General features: G+C 36.5%; 3 protein-coding genes across 3 annotated transcripts; 2 read left to right on the top strand and 1 right to left on the bottom strand.

Moving 5' to 3' along the window:
• Positions 1-3,674: 3,674 nt before the first annotated feature.
• LOC114728638 (CASP-like protein 1F2) lies at positions 3,675-5,201 on the top strand. Its single transcript, XM_028915558.1, has 3 exons — positions 3,675-4,417; positions 4,518-4,650; positions 4,760-5,201. Exons 1-3 carry the CDS (start codon positions 4,179-4,181, stop codon positions 4,985-4,987), a joined length of 600 nt encoding a protein of 199 aa, XP_028771391.1. The 5' UTR covers positions 3,675-4,178; the 3' UTR covers positions 4,988-5,201.
• Positions 5,202-5,542: 341 nt separating this feature from the next.
• On the bottom strand, positions 5,543-9,357 carry LOC114728636 (BRO1 domain-containing protein BROX homolog). Its single transcript, XM_028915557.1, has 11 exons — positions 9,137-9,357; positions 8,978-9,052; positions 8,829-8,887; positions 8,599-8,734; positions 8,397-8,493; positions 8,108-8,174; positions 7,712-7,810; positions 7,453-7,542; positions 7,159-7,313; positions 6,983-7,084; positions 5,543-6,427 (listed from the first exon to the last, which is right to left on the bottom strand). Exons 1-11 carry the CDS (start codon positions 9,333-9,335, stop codon positions 6,271-6,273), a joined length of 1,236 nt encoding a protein of 411 aa, XP_028771390.1. The 5' UTR covers positions 9,336-9,357; the 3' UTR covers positions 5,543-6,270.
• Positions 9,358-12,594: 3,237 nt separating this feature from the next.
• Positions 12,595-15,149, top strand: LOC114728598 (translocon-associated protein subunit beta). Its single transcript, XM_028915508.1, has 6 exons — positions 12,595-12,884; positions 13,725-13,823; positions 13,931-14,039; positions 14,122-14,193; positions 14,334-14,339; positions 14,729-15,149. The coding sequence occupies exons 1-6, from the start codon at positions 12,694-12,696 to the stop codon at positions 14,843-14,845; spliced, it is 594 nt and encodes a 197-aa protein (XP_028771341.1). The 5' UTR covers positions 12,595-12,693; the 3' UTR covers positions 14,846-15,149.
• The last annotated feature ends 1,966 nt before the right edge of the window (positions 15,150-17,115 follow it).

Raw genomic sequence — 17,115 nt, 5'->3', positions numbered from 1 at the left:
AAAAGGAAAGAAAGCATAAAAGTTACTCCTCTTGTTCTATTTATAAGGTAGAAAAAGAAGATATTTTTTAATCCTATTTATAGGATACTGAGAGAAATTTTTTATATGGATGTACAATTTTATTCGTCATTTATTATTGTGTTAACTTTGTTTGTATGAAGCATAATGTATGTTAAATAGGGATAAAGTTAAAAAGTTATTAAATTTTAAATGAGAGTTAACGAAATTTAAGGTTTTTCTTAGTCTGTATGAAATATGCTGAAAGTATTTTATAAATAGGATCAGAGGAGTATTTACGTATCAAAAAATGTAAAATTCTATTATTATTATTATGAATAATTTTCCATCAAGTGTTTCAAAATTTTACTACTCAAAATTGATCTTGCCATGGTTACACTTTCATATTGCTCAAAAGAAAGAGATTGTATATTTAAGGGGTGTTTGAATAAAATTAAAACTATAATTTTAAAAATATTTTTACGCTATACGAAATAAATATATGAAGAAGTTTATATTGGTTTGTAAAAAAAATTCCTAAAAAACACTTTTCTTACTGTCCAAACACTTTTTTAATATAGATTTATGACAGTGACATAATAATCAGATATGATTGTCGCCAAAGAAGAAAAATCTTGCTCTCCAAGAATGCCATTGTTCAGAAACAGAGAAACAGAAAGCCACGTATGAATAATTTTATACGGAAGATTTCATCAGCCTTATTTAAAAAAGGGAAAACCATATTGGAGGTACCTATACTTTTTTTAATTTTCAATTTGGTATCTATATGTTTTTTGTTTTTAACTAAATCTTTATTTTTCCTCTATTAACATCATTAATCCTTATGTAGAGACTAAAAATATCAATAGAACAAAGTTATAAGAGCTAATGTTGCTAAAAAGATAAAACTAAATGTTTAATTAAAAGGAAAAAACACATAGGTACCAAATTAAAAATTGAGAGAAAATATAGGTACCTTCAATATGGTTTTTCCTTTAAAAAAATCGCGTCTTCTACTGCAGTTATTAGTTAATTTTTGGGGGGAAAAAACTTCGTACGAAAGTCCATGGATTGAACAACCAGGCATTAGATATTTAGATGTGGGGGAAGTGAAAGGTTGACGGGTTCTAATCAGAGTTGGGTGAGACAGATGGACAAGAAGTTGTATGTAACATCTGAGGGGACAGCACTGAACAATCACAAGACTTAGAGACCCTCGTTCACATCACCTTTTTTGTAATTTTTTTGGCCAAAATTAGTTTTGAAAAAATTAAAAAAAAAAGTTACAATAAAAAAATTACACAGAGAGACTTATTCGCAAAAATTATTATCAAAACCTGCGTTAAAACCTATACTAATAATCTAATATCATCCTGGGCCTTAATTTATAATTTTCTTATTTTGACAGTCTTTTTTGTTATTTTCCCAATATCATATTAATTCTCTACCGACACAAAAGAACCCAACGTATTCGGTAGGTAGAAAATCCACTTGTCGTCATATAAACTGGTGTTTATAAAAGGTTTGATAGAGCTTGTAATTTTGGACTGTTAATATTCATTCTTTTTATTTTTTATTTATTTAAGAAAACATTGGGCCAAATACCCAAATAAAATTCTCTCCCCCACCCGCTCTACTTCCCATGGCAATCTGTACTGATTTTATGATTCCCGTTCACTTTGTGTTCTGACAGGAAGCCTTCAATGCTGGAGGCTGGTAGCTGGGAAATATTCAATATGTATTTTTCTTCTGCTTTTCTGTGAAGATTGAATCAAACGTCAATATTAGCTAAAACGTCTATTAAAAGATTGCTGAGTGAAGAAAAAATTATTCGCAATTAAATCAAATTTAGCATCTTTTAGAGACGGCAAAAAAATTAGCATGTTCCAGAAATCTCTCAAAAATGGTATATATAACCGAACTTCAATTAATTCAGAAAGAATACTGTTTTTAAGAAAGTCCAGGGACTATTTTCTCCCCTTGGGATCCAATAGTCCTTGCTTAAGCATGTTGTTTGCTCTCCTTGTTGCCTACGGAAACTTGCAAATTAGAACCTTGCTCACATTTGTATATATGGACAACACTATTTTTACAACAAAAAAGAAAAGAAATCAAACAACACAAAGGTTCTTACGTTTGTATTTATCTTGTTCCAAATGAAAGTGAGTTTATTTGTCTCAACAATACCCTCATTTTTAACCTTACCATCCGTGGCTCCACCTTCGTCCCGCCACAGCCTCTGCCCCACCGACGCTGATCCTCCGTTGCCGACATCTGACGGCGCCCTATTCCGATTCCTCTTTGTTCAGATATGGGTGCCAACTCCATCGCCAACCTCACCTCCATCTTCCAACCCTCTCTCCTCCTCCCTCAATCTGTCACTATACTGTCTTTTCTTTCTTCAAACTTCTTGACTTCTTCGATGACAAATCTAGTTTGAATATTATTGGCCAACTTCGTGGATGCGATTCAAGTTCGGTGCGGCAGCCTCAGGTTTTTATCCAACAGCGACGATCAAGTTCAAAGGTTTCCGACCAGGGTTGCCAGGAAAATGATTCTGCTCCATGGGAGGTTTGGTTCGTGCGGGTTCATGGCAAACCCTGGTTCTTGACTTGTTCACAGATATGTTTTTTTTTTTTGTTGGAAAATGAGCAAAAATAATGACCGTTGAAATTTGAAATGATAAAATCAGCGTGTGAATATATGAAATGACCAAATGAGTATGACTAAATGAGTATGAAGTATCAATCTGAAATTTTGATAATTTGGGTGAAAGACTAAAATGCCCTTGACCCTCTCTGAAGACATGAACATGTGGTAACTCTCAATATGAAAGTCGTAATTCACATTACAAATATTGTCATTATCATTATTAGGGTAGTAAAATTGGTTCCAAATACATGTTACTTGGATTTGAAATAAACGAATTGTAAAGGGCAATAGCGAAATGATAATTTTCATTACGAAAGTTGTAATTTATATTATAAATATTGTCATTATCATTATCGGAATAGTGAAATTGGTTCTAAATACATATTACTTGGATTTGAAATAAACAAATTGCAAATGGCAATAGCGAGATGGTAACTCTCATTAAAAAAGTTGTAATTCACATTATAAATGTTGTCATAATCATTACCAGGGTATTGAAATTGGTTCCAAATACATGTTATTTGGGTTTGAAAAAAAAGAGTTGCAAATGATAATTGCGAGATGGTAACTCTTATTATGAAAATTATAATTCACATTACAAACGTTGTCATTATCATTATTAGAGTAGTGAAATTGGCTCCAAATATATGTCAGGGGTATTTTAGTCCTTCTATCAAATTGTCAAAATTCCAGATTGATATCTCACGCCTATTTAGTTATTTCATATGTTCGCATGCCTATTTTATTATTTTAAATTTCAACAGTCCTTTTTTTTTTGCAGCTTAAGTTTTCCCATGCTTTCTCAAAATATGGTTCTTATTCAGGCCCAAAAAAAAAGATATGGTTCTTATTTATTTTTGAAATTTTGGATTTTTTTTTTCTTGTTGAAAAAGACGTGGTCGAGGGGAAGATGAAATTGAGAGGGAGACATGTCCATTTTTCCTTAGGGGCAATATAGTCGTTTTGTATGTCTGGCTTTAGTTACCAAATTTTGCACCGGACAAAATTCTTTTGTCATTTTCATTTCCAGTTCCTATGAAAATGCTTCCAATGAACCAAACGAGGCCTTACACTGTGAAGGAAGATGGAGACGGAAACAAAGTCGATCTGAAATCCTTGTCAGGAAGGAAAAGAGAGTGAAGTCTATTGTTTGAGATGATATTTTCGTGTCCACGAGATTTGTATTTGACATTTCCAGTTACAGTTTCTCCTATTATTACAGTTTTTGGGTGCTCCCATCACAAATGCCCAGAAAAGTCCAAATCGGCAACAGATTGCAGTACGTAATAAATAAAAGGCCCTCCTGCTTCTTGCATCGTCTCCCACATCGTGCCCCTCTGTAATTTCGTCCTCTTAAAGTTAAGCGGTCTTGGGCTCAATTTCCGGCACCACCACCTCTTTAAAGCTAGCGGTATCGCGGTCAGTTTGCGACAGCGCCACTAGCTTCTCCGTTCTGGGTCACGTTTTTGCCGTTCTAAGCTTGTTTCCATTTGCTTTACATAAAGTTACCCAAACGGTTCTCCATATGTATGGCCGACGCCAAAGATTCCTTCATGCTTGACGCTAAATCTCCGAAAGGATCATTTCCTCCTCCAACTCCTCAACCTCTATCTCATCACAAGCATTTCCTTATGGCTCACGAGATCCTTCGACTCTTGGCCATCCTGCTTTCCGGAGCTTCAATTGCAGTCATGGTCACCAATAGCCAAACTGTTACCATCTTCTCGTTCCAGTACGAAGCCCATTACTATTACTCCTCTTCTCTCAAGTAAGATTCGCATCTCAATTTCAACCCCAATCCAGTTTCCAGTTTCGTTTCGAAAAGATAAGAATTATTTCCTCTGTTTTTCTTCTCCCCGTTGTAACAGATTCTTGGTCGCTGCAAATGGCATAGTCTGTGGCTTTTCTCTGCTTACACTCATCATGAGTCTCCTTCTGCTGAGACGTCAGGGATCGTTGCAACGCCCTTACGCCTTCTTTTTCCTGATTCTGCACGATATAGTAATTTCTTTAAAATTCTCTTTGACTTTTCCCTTTAATTCAATGATCAAAGAGAACAGGTCTGAAAATTGCACATTAGCGGTTTGATTAATATGTAATCTTTTTGCAGTTTCTGACGGTGCTGATTATATCAGGATGTGCGGCGGCAACTGCAATAGGATACGTCGGTCAGTATGGAGAATCGCATGTGGGATGGCAGGCCATCTGTGACCGAGTGCCCAAATTCTGCAAAAGAAACATGGTCTCCCTCTTTCTCTCTTATCTGGCTTTCTTTGCCTATCTGGGACTTACTATTTTAATGGCTTACAAGCTCATGTCTTCTCCTCCTAAGAACTAGGTTCAAAGCATTGGTAGATTATACAGCCTTTCCTAGTTACTTGTATGTTGCAGAAATTGAGATTTTTTCCCCTTGTGTCTGTTTCGGTGCTATAACAGCGATGTTAATGTTTAGTGACTATGGATAGTATTCAATAACTGTCGTAGAGAAACAGATATTATCATATATCAGCCACTTCAACCTTCATTAATTACATGGCATTAACTTGATCTTACGTTTTCAGTTTCATAAGATAAGGTTCCCTGTGACTGAAATTGTTCATTGACGACTTATTAAGATGCCCTCTTTGTCGGGGCAGCAGGCATGAGGTTTGACCAGAAATTAAATAAACTCATTGAAAACTACTTTGTCGTTTGTATTTTTTTGCGGTTACTCTTTTTCTGTGGAATAATTTCGGGATCATGTGCTGGAAACCTTGGTAAAGACGCAGTAGATTATTTACATGCGACAATTGTTTACCGAGAGCAAGGGATATGGCAATCATGTTGGCAAAATTTGGTAGCAATACTACTTTTCATAGAAACTGGATTCAAGCTCTGTGCTCAACTTGTTTGGATTTGTTCCCTTTTTCAAAGTTCATGTAACCATAGGAGAACTTTTCTTTCCAGGCGAGATAACCGCTAAATTATTGAAAACTATTGCAGCTTGATGAGGCTAAACTTTAAATGATCCATTTGTCAGATGCATAGTTTTTTTGTTTGGTCAATAGGTACAAGATTTATATGAAGAAGAAGATTAAGTTTAGTTAATCGATATAAACAGGAATCAGATAACTTATTTAGACATTCTAACTCGTCAGATTCTGATAACCGTAGCATTATTGATGTTGGGAGATGACATTTTTGTTTGGAAGCTGGACATCGATAGGGGAAATAAATATCATTACTTATGCAAAAGACAAATCAAACCAACTAAGCACCAACCGAACGAGGAGAGCTACAGAAAGCGAAAGGGACCTTACGTGTCCTTAAAATATTCGTTAGTTCTGCTTCTGATTGTTAACTTAGAAGATAGGGTGATGCTTGATGGTGATTGGTGACCATCGCAAAAGCTCGTGAACATAAAAATCAGTCACCCGCTTGAACCAATTTTTTGACGCAGTTTCGACACCAGAAATTCTGGAGGAACGTTGAAAAGTTTTGTGATTGACGTAGAAATTGAAGTCATGAAGTACTGATCTACCATTCTGAGGCAAGCTTTTAACGTATAGGTGTTTGACATTGTTAAGTAGGTGATCATTCAATTCAACTACAAATGGAAAGAGCGAAGGCTACTTAAGTGTATCATTCGGTTGGGATCTCATCTGCACCATCTTTAAGGGGCTGCCCAAGAGTTTCCCAGTTTTTAGTATCCCATGCTGGATCCATTTGAGGCAGTTCATAATCATCTGGACTTAATGACAATTGGAATTCTGGTAGTTCAGGCAATTCTTGGATACCCCTGCATCATCACAAATGTCCTAAGTCATGAAGAGTCACTACATCATCTTTTAAAGAAATCAGGTCTTTAGGTAGATGTTACGGAACTAAATTAAAAAAAGAAAGGAAGAGAAGGAAATCTGTTAGAACATGAGGGAATATAAAACTTGTTGTCTAAGGAAGCTATGAGGAGAATCTCCTATACTTAACATGATATTCTACTGCTCCACAATCCATACATATACGGCACGTAGAAATGACTTGGTAGGACACTTGGCACGCGGGACATCACTTGGCTCTTAGACAGTTGACATCCGTACTAAAATACATAATCACTTGACACACGGCATTGTAATTGACAGCAACACATGGAAACATAACTACCTATGACATGAACATTAATAAACGGCTATTCAGGTTAAGAAACCATACTAATACATAATTTTTACTTTTTTAAGGCATCCCTTGATTATCTGATGTGCTTGTACCTCCTCGTATATGTATTTGGATAATATGAGGAACCGTATCAGAAGAGTACTAATTCAGTTATCTACAAGGCAGAAAGGAAGAGTCTTACTTCTCTCGCTCCAAGAGGTGCCCATGCGTCTGAGACTTGCTTGCTGCAATTTCAGGAATTTTCTGATGCAAACGCTTCATAACGCCCCAGAGGGGAGGAGCCCTTTACAAGGAAAAATTAAATATTAAGAAGAAAAGGGTGAATCGCATGATATAATCAAAAAGACCAAAACCAACCTGGTCACTGGAGCTGCAAGGCAAAAGCTTAAGCAGGCCTTCTTGCTCTCTGCTAGAAGTTCTTCTGAAGCAAGAAAACAAGATACAGCACCGATATGACTTGTTGGTTCATTGCCCTTGTCAAGGATCAGACCATGGTAGTAATAGGCTGCAGCCTGAAGTCACAATATTGTACAAATGTTCACTAACACATCATCTGTATCACTAGACATAACATGCGATTTTCTAATGTTGATATTTTTCCTCCTCTATCCCTTTTAAATATAAGAGTTCAGTGTTGACTGTATTATGGACCTTAGCTTCCAGGAATTTCCATTTTATGAACCGGATATGCTTCTTCCCATACCCTTTGTTCAAGGCACATCCCAACAAGCAGTGATAAGCCTGCACTTGAAAGTGATACAAAGAAAGTCACAATATGATATACTACGGACTTCTATGCGTCTGGTTCTAAAAGGACTATTACTTTAGCCAGAAGGTTCTGAAGCAAAATGAATTGCGCTAAAACTAATGGGTTTAATTAAGTTGATGCTCAAAGGAGTGCAGGGAAGACCTGACTAAAATAGGTTACTTGTTCACATGCCAACCTCCTCTTCACAGACAAAGTTGCCTTCTGATCCTCAACAGCAAGACCAAGCTGAATTTCAGTCACCTGAATTGTCATCAAGAGATGAGATATTATGTCTGTGTATCCATTGCTTAATGTTCTATACATCATATTAATTGTAAATTATTAAATATAACTGGCGCTAGCTTGTGGCTTGTTTTGTAAGATATCGACCAAAGGCCACCTTTTAATAAAAGTCCTTCGTGCTTTTCAGCATAAACTACAAACATTTGCCCCTCTTCCCCAAAAAAAAGGGAAAAAAAATCTGCAAACACATTGTGCTATCCGAATTGCTGATACGTGATTTTTGCAACTAAATAAGAGATATAAGCTAAAATGCACCTGTCCCAGTGCTTGAATGGAAATAGCTTCCAAGACACCATCCTGCAAGTCGGGGGGTAAAGTCTTCCTGGATGTTATTCAGAAAAATCTTAATGTTGTGTTCAAAACCTGTCCAATACTTATGTAATATATATAGAGTAACAAAAGAAGTACGAATTTGGATGAAATAGAGAGAAATAGAACATTCTTTGGAATCTACATATGCAGAGGTAGGGCCCATTGTTTTCTTCATATTTCTCTCTATTTCATCCCATGAAATATTCCTGAGGAGCCAAATTAATGGACGTACTTGACCTCGTGTGGCATGTGAGAAAGAACATTCCTGACACAAAACTCCAGGTAACCTGATGCCTTAAGTAACAAATCAACTGCTTCCCTCTTATTCTCTGGCATTAGAAGGGCAAAAAAAAAAAAAAAAAAAGAGCACGATCACTCTTTACATTAACTGGATCTGAAGTTCAAGCATATGACTTGCGAGGAATGGAAATAACCTGAAGATACAACTCTTATTCCAGAACTTGAGTGGTCTTTGGGAATCATCAGGGAGTCTGCCTCAGACAATGTCAGCATTGCCATGAGATGAACCGCAGAGATCACCTCAAACCAAGCACTAGGTATACAGCTATCCTATTAATTACACTTAACCTGGTTAACACTTAACAGCACCATAAATTCTCAATGTCGAAAGAAACTCTAAAAGTGGGTTTGCTCAGAATCATACTTGTCGCCCCTCCTCAAAGTTCTTCCACTTGAACTCGATCAGTCCCTCAAGACCATACTCTTACATAACGGGGGAAAAAATTCAAAGTTTACGATCCATTTGGGAGAAGGAAAAAGAAAGGAAGAGAGATGCGAGTTAGTTTGTGGAACCTTTCTTAGTAAGCCCAATCAGAACAGCCAAGTATTCTCTCAAAGTTCGCTGCAGTTCTGCTATTGCTGATCCTCCTGCAACTCATTCTCGAGATAATTTAGATTTTCATGTGATTGTTTATGATTGAAAAAGTAGTATTTCATTAAGCAAGTTCTCACCAGTATCCTCTGCCACCAACACTATCTGATTTCGAAGGGATGACAATTTATCGGCTAGTTCACGTGGAATTACCCCTCTAAGAGCCCTTTGAAGATCAATTTGTACTGGAATTCTGATTGACGGAACAAAGACCGCCACTTCAGGGATGCTTGAAGATTTCTTTCTTCCAAGTGCACATGCAGAGTAAGTGCAGCCCATGTCTTTTGGGTAAGGAATTTTTTCAAGCATAACATCCTGCATAAATAAACCATCCACGTTCATAAGTAAAGTCCGAGAAAGTGGTTGTGTGGTGCAAAAATGAGCATTGATAGTCGAGATATGGGCAAGTGGAGGACTTGAAAATAAGCATAGTTGGCACATTTAAGTTTCATTGCTATGATTGAACTCTTCTGAAGTGGGCGAGAAAACTACTCATAGTTTTTATGACATGCATTGATTGAAATTTCTGGCGTGAACTTGCAGGTGAAAAATGAAAACAATTAAACCCTCGTCATGTGGGGGACAGACATCCTAGTGAAAGCAGTTGAAGAAAAATCAGAAGCTCATAACTAAAAGCCCAAATAAGGGATGAGAGACAATGGAATATAAAAGAACAGTCGATCAAGTTACAGCGAGAAGAGACAAGGTAATAATTTTGATGAGAAAGAAACTTGGGATCCATGACTTACAGGGTGGAGGAAGTGTAGAAGCAGAGGGAGGAGGAAGCGAATGTTGGAAGAAGGAAAGAGGATGTTAATATGGGCAACCAAGTGGCAAAGTGAAACGCAGGACCTGGGAATACGAAACTCAGGAATCGAGGCATATCTCACATGGGAATAGCGTACAACTCTCTCAAGTTTCTGCTTCGTTAAAAGGAGCAACCGAGCAAGTGACTTATGTGTCCGATAAAAGTGGGGAGAAAGGTGAGTCCTATAACGTAAGGTCAAAAGTCAATGATTCAATCCTAGGTTTAAAGATTAAAATACTAAAGATCATACTAAACTTACACGCCTGTTCATTGTATGCAACCCGGCCGGTGGCACTGCCATTCTGAAGAAACAGAAGCAAGTGAGTCGTAATCTTAAAATTTGCAATAGCAATAATAGTGTAATAATATCATAAACACCACGTCACCTCTTGGCAAATCTCTAGAGCCACTTTTTATTTTGTCTTCTTGCCTCAGCATGGGTTCCAAAGTCAACTACTAATTACATTTTCATGAATTGGCAAAAAGAAAAAAAAATTACTTCGTGAAGAAAAATGAAAAAGTGAAAGAAAATAGCAGATGCCATTGAAAAATAATGTCAACATGAGATGTTAGAAACATGCAGCATTTTTCATTCTTAGATTGCACAATATAAACTTGGGGTCCCTAGGCATGTTTGAGGCGACTTAGAAATCAGTTCCCTCCGCGTCTTTGAAGTTTTGTAGGATGACATGTTTTATTTAAATCATTATTGTGAAATGTATATGGTTGATACTATTAGATCCACCCTTTGATTTTAGTTGATCATTTAACGATTTTGATTATCATAAAGGATCTTAAATTGTTTCAATCAAATTCGTGGAATTATTATAGCTAGTTAAAATATTCTTTTGACTGTAGCAATTGAAATAATCTGAGATTGGCAAAGAGACCAAGCAATCGTAGGAAAGCTAGAAAAATGATCATTGCATGACTAAGGAAAAAAGCTAAGGCTACATAAACGCATGCAAATGATAGAAGATGTTGAAGACAATATAAATATATCAGCCCCCAACGTTCAGATTATGGTTCAATATGATGTATAAGAAGCATGAACATAGATAAGAAAACAAGGAGAACAAAGAAAACACACTGTGCAATATACTTTATATTATGAGAATTTACAAGTTTGTGATATGTTCTGCTTATTAAGTAAGAGCAAACCAAACAAATCTTGATCATACACCTGTAATGGTTCTGAGTGAGCTGTGAGAAAATCATGTAATTAGTTATGAGTAAGCCATGCAGAAACCCTGAAAGATTGAATCGGTTGCATGCAAGTTCATTAACCTATTCATTCTTAACAATGTTTGTGAGATCTTGACTCTAACATAAGATGGACATGTTATTGCACAGTCAATGGTGTTTCCCTGCTCAAGCTTCTGGTTCCAGGGGTATTGTCAGGAATCCGGATTGTGTCCTATTAGTTTTTTTCCCCTCTTTGTAAGGACAAAAGAGGCCCAAAATTTTTTCAATCATCTTCTGGTGTCTAGTCAAAAAGCGGACAGTTCTGTTTCACAATATGGGAGAAGCGGGCGTGGGGGAGTCTTAAAGGGTGAAGCAAACAACTAGATATGTGGTTTTGTAAACTCACTAATGTGGCCCCATGATTGCTGAAGTAATTAGTATCATTCATGGTCTCAACATCTGCTGCAATAGGAATTTTAAGAAGATCCTTCTTTATTTGAACAGCTTGGAGGCTGTCAACCTGGTCACCAGCGGGTGTAAAGGCCAACATTCATCTAAAGATGTTATTGATGATGCCAAATGTATCTTTAACGGGGATTTGCAGGTTAAGTTTCAACATGTATATAAGGATGTAAACCTCTTAGCTGATTACTCAGTTAAATTTTCGTAAAGTCTTGCTAGTTTTTTTCGAATCTTTGATCAACTTTCTTTTCTTTTTTTAATCGAGACGTGAAAGGTGACGGGGGAGCTTAAGTTTTTTCATTGTTAATTAGCGTTTGTTATTGTATAGTTTGTATCCAGGTTTTTTTTATTCCCAAAAAAAAAAAATCTTTCTGATGTCTTGGTCCATTGTCTTCTTCTCTAATGAAATTGTCACTCCCCGCTGGATCCGAATTTTTCTTTTATTTTGTGGTATGAAATTCGAGTTGTTCTGATGGTAATTTAAAAATAATAGGAGTCCCTATTCTTTTCAATATTTTTAATTTTAATAAATATATTAATATTAATACCTTAAATTGATATTTATGCTGATGCGGAGAGACCTTTTAAATATGAAAAATAAGCAAAAGATTGGGAAAAAAAAAAAAGCAAGAGACTGAAAAAGTGAAGATTAACAAATTTGTGGTTCTTAGAAATTAGAAAATTGTAAGATAGGAGATGATTAAAAACTATTATACGGAAGAGTTTGGAGGAATTACTTCTTTTGCTGGCAACATGACAAATACACGGATGAATGGACCGAATAAATTACATTTAGATTCGAAGGATATAACATATGTCGGAAATATATATTATGTCATCGTATGTTTCTTGTGCTGTTAATTTTAATTTTAAGTATTTTTCATGTCAAAAAGAATTTTTAATTTATAGTAGTATATTATTATCTTTAAATTTAAGAGATAAGATTGAAATTAAAAATTTTAGGCAAAAAATTGAAATTAAATATTTTTTAAAAGAAACGAACCGGGGAAAAAAAAAAAACATCTAGATCTTTTCCAAACAATCTTCCTTGGGCGGATCCATGTGGATCCAAACCCTAAACAGAGTCGTTGGTCATAAACTCGGTCTAAAAACAGATTCAACACCCAGTCCCACGATTCAATTCATATCAGAGCCGGAGTCACCAACCCAGAAATCTGTCAGATGGCCGATCTAATCTTCAAATCTCTGGTTGCCCTTGCGCTCTTTGCTTCCTCATTGCTATGCTCATCACTTGCTGGTGCTAGCTCAGATGTCCCTTTCATTCTGGCTCACAAGAAGGCCACCCTTAACAGGCTCAAGTCTGGAGCTGAACGCGTCGCCGTCACCATCGAAATCTACAACCAAGGAACTTCGTATGTTCCCTTCTTGGCCTTCTCTTAATCCGATCTGTTTATCTTCAGATTCTTATGGGTGTTAATTTTCATAATTGCTTAGATCTCAATTTCCCGCTCCCATGCATGCTTTGATTGATTGTCAGAAATTGAGCTTTTATGTTGAAATTACTAAGCATTTGCATTTACTGTTTAATCGCCTAACGCGCTGAGAAAAGGAAATTCGGAAATGATCGGTCAATTGGGAAGATATAAACATCTGAAGCGCGAGGTTCAGTTCATAAGCAACTAGGCATCGTGATTCATGCATGATTCTTTTGTTGGCATGAGCTTATGACTCGATGGACCATCGATTGGGGGAAATAGTTTTGTCTCTCTCTTGTTTCAATTGGAATTTCAATTCGTATTCTGATGGAATATGTAAAAGGCCCATATGTCAAATGGAGTAATACAATCTGAAACCATTAAAGTAACAACGGCTCTGAGAGAGATATGCAAAGGAGGAATGGAGTCAAGGGATGCTCTTATACCCGTCTGATCTGGAATTTGGTCCTTTTTGCACTTTGTTATTCCACTTCTGCTGTTAGCCTCAGAGAAATGCTTTTAAATTTCTATTAAGCGTGGTGTTATTAGGTAGTTCTAGTCTAGGTGAAGACATGCAAGTAAAGCATTCTTAACAGCAGAAGTGAGAGGTCTCAATTTTTGGACGAGTTCGCACAAGTGAATCTTTTGATGTATTTATCAAGTATATTGTGGATTGTCGCCCAAAACTTATGTAATCAGTAATCTGCCCTTCAATTTTATCTATTTCTACTTTTCTGTTGAACTTACCCGGTTTTTACTATATTTTTTCCCTGGAAGGACGGCGTATGATGTAAGTCTAACGGATGATAGCTGGCCAAATGATGCTTTTAATGTAGTCAGTGGTAGCATGTCGAAGACATGGGAAAGGCTTGATGCGTGAGTTTTATATTGCTTATTATAGCCTTCACCAATCTAGATTGCCTTCTCTCACTTCTATTCTGTAGTCCTTCTATCTTCTGAAAAGCATACTATGCTGCTTTCAGTGGTGGTATTCTGTCTCACACATTCGAATTGGAGGCCACACAAAAGGGAGTCTATTCTGGTGAACCAGCGGTTATTAAGTTCCGCGTACCCACAAAAGCTGCTTTGCAGGTTCTCTATCTTTTGGCACCGTTTCTCTTTGTTCTTTTCTGGTGGACAAACCTTTCTCGTTTTGCTGATTGCTTTCCTTTAGGAGGCGTATTCAACTCCTATTCTTCCTTTGGATGTTCTTGCTGACAGACCTCCCGAGAAGAAGCTGGATTGGGTATGTATCTGGTACACTTGTTAGTTTCATGAACCAATCTCAATTTACATGACAACTCCTTATGCTGACCGAATTTTTTATTTTTCATTTTTAATTTTTTGGTGCTTCCATGGAATCATCGATTGGATCCAATTTCTCAGGTTAAGGTATGGACAATTTTTTTGGGGGGCTATTTGTACTTGCAATTTCCAAACTTTTGTCTTAATTATATAATTTTGAAGACGTGTTACCTTTGCCAGTAAAAGAGTCAAGCATGTCAACATGAGCAAAATGATCTCGTTTACCTTTCTGGTGCTACCCTATTTAGGCGTGAGGAACATATAGATTGATTAGTTGTGTGCTTGTTGATATGTGGGGGAAAAATAGGTTTTTTTTTTTAAAAATTTATTGGTACTTGAACTTTCTCTGCCTTGGGGCTGAAGAAACGCAACAAACTTTTATCTTCATAATGTTTTTATTCTTTTTGGCGGCTTGCTTGATGTGTCATTTTAAAAATAAATTCATTATATTAATGTTCAACTTTTAATGTGCGCAGAAATTGCTTGCAAAGTATGGATCTCTTATCTCCGTGATCACCATCGTGGTTCTGTTTGTGTACCTGTTAATTACACCATCAAAATCCAGTTCAAAAGCAAGCAAGAAGAGGCGTTAAACATTGACAGATTAATACATTTGCAATCAGACATTTTGAAGCTAGAGAATGCTAATCTGTCAGTTGTTAGACTTTACCTAGAGAGCATAAGATGTTGGTTTCTTTGGTTCTTATTTGGCTGGTGCGACATGTTAGAAATTTTTTTTTTTTGAATGACTTATCAACAACGAGTTACTGAGAGAGAACGAATTAATTTATCTGCGTAGCCTGAACCGGTGTTTTCAGCTTTCACTGTGGATGATATCGATATGTCGCTGGCTGAGTAGACCTAGTGATCCCCCGATGGTATTGCTTTCTGCTTTGATGATTTCCTTGCCACTTCTTCATTAAGTAATGAGGTGTTTGGTGAGTTTGAAGAGGAAGGTGAGGAAAAGAGGTTGGGGGTTTTGCCGTATGGTAGGTTGGAGGGGAAAATATTTACGGATTCGAAGCTTGTTATTTTGACGCATTCTTCATTTTATCCGAATTTGAGTTGAGTTACTGTTCAATTTATACTGAAAATCATAAATTTTGAAACTAAATGAGCGATTTAATATTTTGTTGTCACGTTGCAAATCTTGAAGTTGTCTGATGAATTAGATATTGAGCTTGTATTTTACAGAGATTTATAACCTGTAAACCATGTATTTTTTTTTTAATTGCCAAAAGAAGTATTCATTCATTCAAAGTAAACAAGATTACAATCACCAATCTAAACAAAACTAACCAACAAGACAACAAACTTCAATCCTTTAGCTACAAAAAAACTCGTTGAAACACTAGAAGATGAAAAAGTACAACAAAACAAATTCACATAGTACATCAAGGACAACAAACTCACTGTATAATTTTGTCTTGGAATCTATGAAAAAGGTGGAAAGGGGTGGTTGTCCATTGACTTGTTTAAAATTGAGTTCAAACCTTTATAAACTAATGCTGTATATTTGTTAGCAGTTTTAACAGTCCCTCTCAAATGGAGAGGGAAAGAAGAACACTAACATGGACTTTACTGAGGCTATAACAACACAATATTTTTATTACAAAAGCCAAAAGATAAATCCTGTTGATTAGTTGTTGCTGCAAAAGTATCAAGATAGCAGAGCAATCCTCACCTCCTGGTGGAACCCATCTTAAATCCTCTTTTATCCTTTGAACAATCATTGCAAAGATTCCAAACAGTCTTCCATCCCAAATAAAGCAAGCCGATAATAAAATTGCAGCAAGTTTAAGCTCAAGAAATCCACCATCAAAGTTAGAGTTACAACCCAAGCTATTACCATATTCATTAAAGTCAAAACCAGAGACTCTATTACACCACATATATCTGCCACTTCAATGCAATAAAATCGGCACAAATATTCAATCAATCTCACAGAAATAATCTCCAGGAAATCATACCATGTTGACTCTAAGGATTGGTTAAACATAGCATAACTCCTTGTCTGATTGCTCATTTCCTCCTCCAAAGTCCATTGCCCTTGATGATTGGCATTTGCAAAATCAAAAATCAAATATAGAACTAAAGTTCAATAGCCTTGCTGTCGGGAGGTTTCTTTCAACATCCATTCTGATTGCTCATCAAATTCAGATCGATTGAACAATGTTCTTGATGTGCCTCTTATCTGATAGGAATCACTCATCAGAAATACATCTTCAATCGGCCATGAATATTTATCGATATTTTGATTATACTTGATATCCTTTGAATTCTTCATCGCGATCAATAAACTTCGCGGCCTCAAATGTTCTACAACTTCGACTAAATCTTGACCTTCACACAATAGAATAAGGTCATGGTTCTTTGCATCGTGCTCCGATTTCCTTGATCCATAACCGAGATTCTCATCCCCAGTCCCTGATCTCTTCACTAATGGCTCAGAGCACTCTGTTTCCCTTCTATCCTTTGACATCTCCAAACCTCCTTCTTATCCCCAATCAAATCCATCCAATCTAGAAAATGATGCAAACCAGATCTCATACTCACAACTAACGCGCACACACTGCCGAACACTTTCCCCCAAATGCGATCAAAGAGAGGTGCCAGAAACCTAGCTCTCACAAAGGAGAGGAACAAACTCCCACAAAGGAAAAAACCCTAGGAGAGAACTGATTGTAAACCACGTAACTTGTCATGAATTTTTTTTTTCTTTTTTTTTTTTAATTTTATTTATTCGGGAGAAAGTTTGTGCTAAATTTCCCCACTGCACGGAGTTTCAAATCCCACAGTGAACAACGCAGAAAAGTAGAAGGATGTGCTTTTCAATGAGTTCAGTTTTTCAGCTTTCAATAGC

The sequence above is a fragment of the Neltuma alba genome, unplaced genomic scaffold (genome assembly GCF_004799145.2).
Source record: "Neltuma alba isolate B1F8T4 unplaced genomic scaffold, ASM479914v2 tig00012563_pilon, whole genome shotgun sequence".
Classification (NCBI taxonomy): Eukaryota; Viridiplantae; Streptophyta; class Magnoliopsida; order Fabales; family Fabaceae; genus Neltuma; species Neltuma alba.
Note: the sequence above shows the minus strand (reverse complement) of the source record. Positions and strands in the feature narration are given on the sequence as shown.

Bases quoted from the DNA above. Each gene is read 5' to 3' on its own strand.
- LOC114728598 (XM_028915508.1), top strand. From the start codon at position 12,694: ATGGCCGATCTAATCTTCAAATCTCTGGTTGCCCTTGCGCTCTTTGCT. The intron at 12,885-13,724 runs GTATGTTCCCTT...TTTCCCTGGAAG, and splicing joins ATCTACAACCAAGGAACTTC to GACGGCGTATGATGTAAGTC. The intron at 13,824-13,930 runs GTGAGTTTTATA...TGCTGCTTTCAG, and splicing joins ACATGGGAAAGGCTTGATGC to TGGTGGTATTCTGTCTCACA.
- LOC114728638 (XM_028915558.1), top strand. From the start codon at position 4,179: ATGGCCGACGCCAAAGATTCCTTCATGCTTGACGCTAAATCTCCGAAA. The intron at 4,418-4,517 runs GTAAGATTCGCA...CCGTTGTAACAG, and splicing joins TATTACTCCTCTTCTCTCAA to ATTCTTGGTCGCTGCAAATG. The intron at 4,651-4,759 runs GTAATTTCTTTA...ATCTTTTTGCAG, and splicing joins TCCTGATTCTGCACGATATA to TTTCTGACGGTGCTGATTAT.
- LOC114728636 (XM_028915557.1), bottom strand. From the start codon at position 9,335: ATGGGCTGCACTTACTCTGCATGTGCACTTGGAAGAAAGAAATCTTCA. The intron at 8,175-8,396 runs GTACGTCCATTA...AATAACATCCAG, and splicing joins CACATGCCACACGAGGTCAA to GAAGACTTTACCCCCCGACT. The intron at 6,428-6,982 runs GTAAGACTCTTC...GTGATGATGCAG, and splicing joins CACCTCTTGGAGCGAGAGAA to GGGTATCCAAGAATTGCCTG.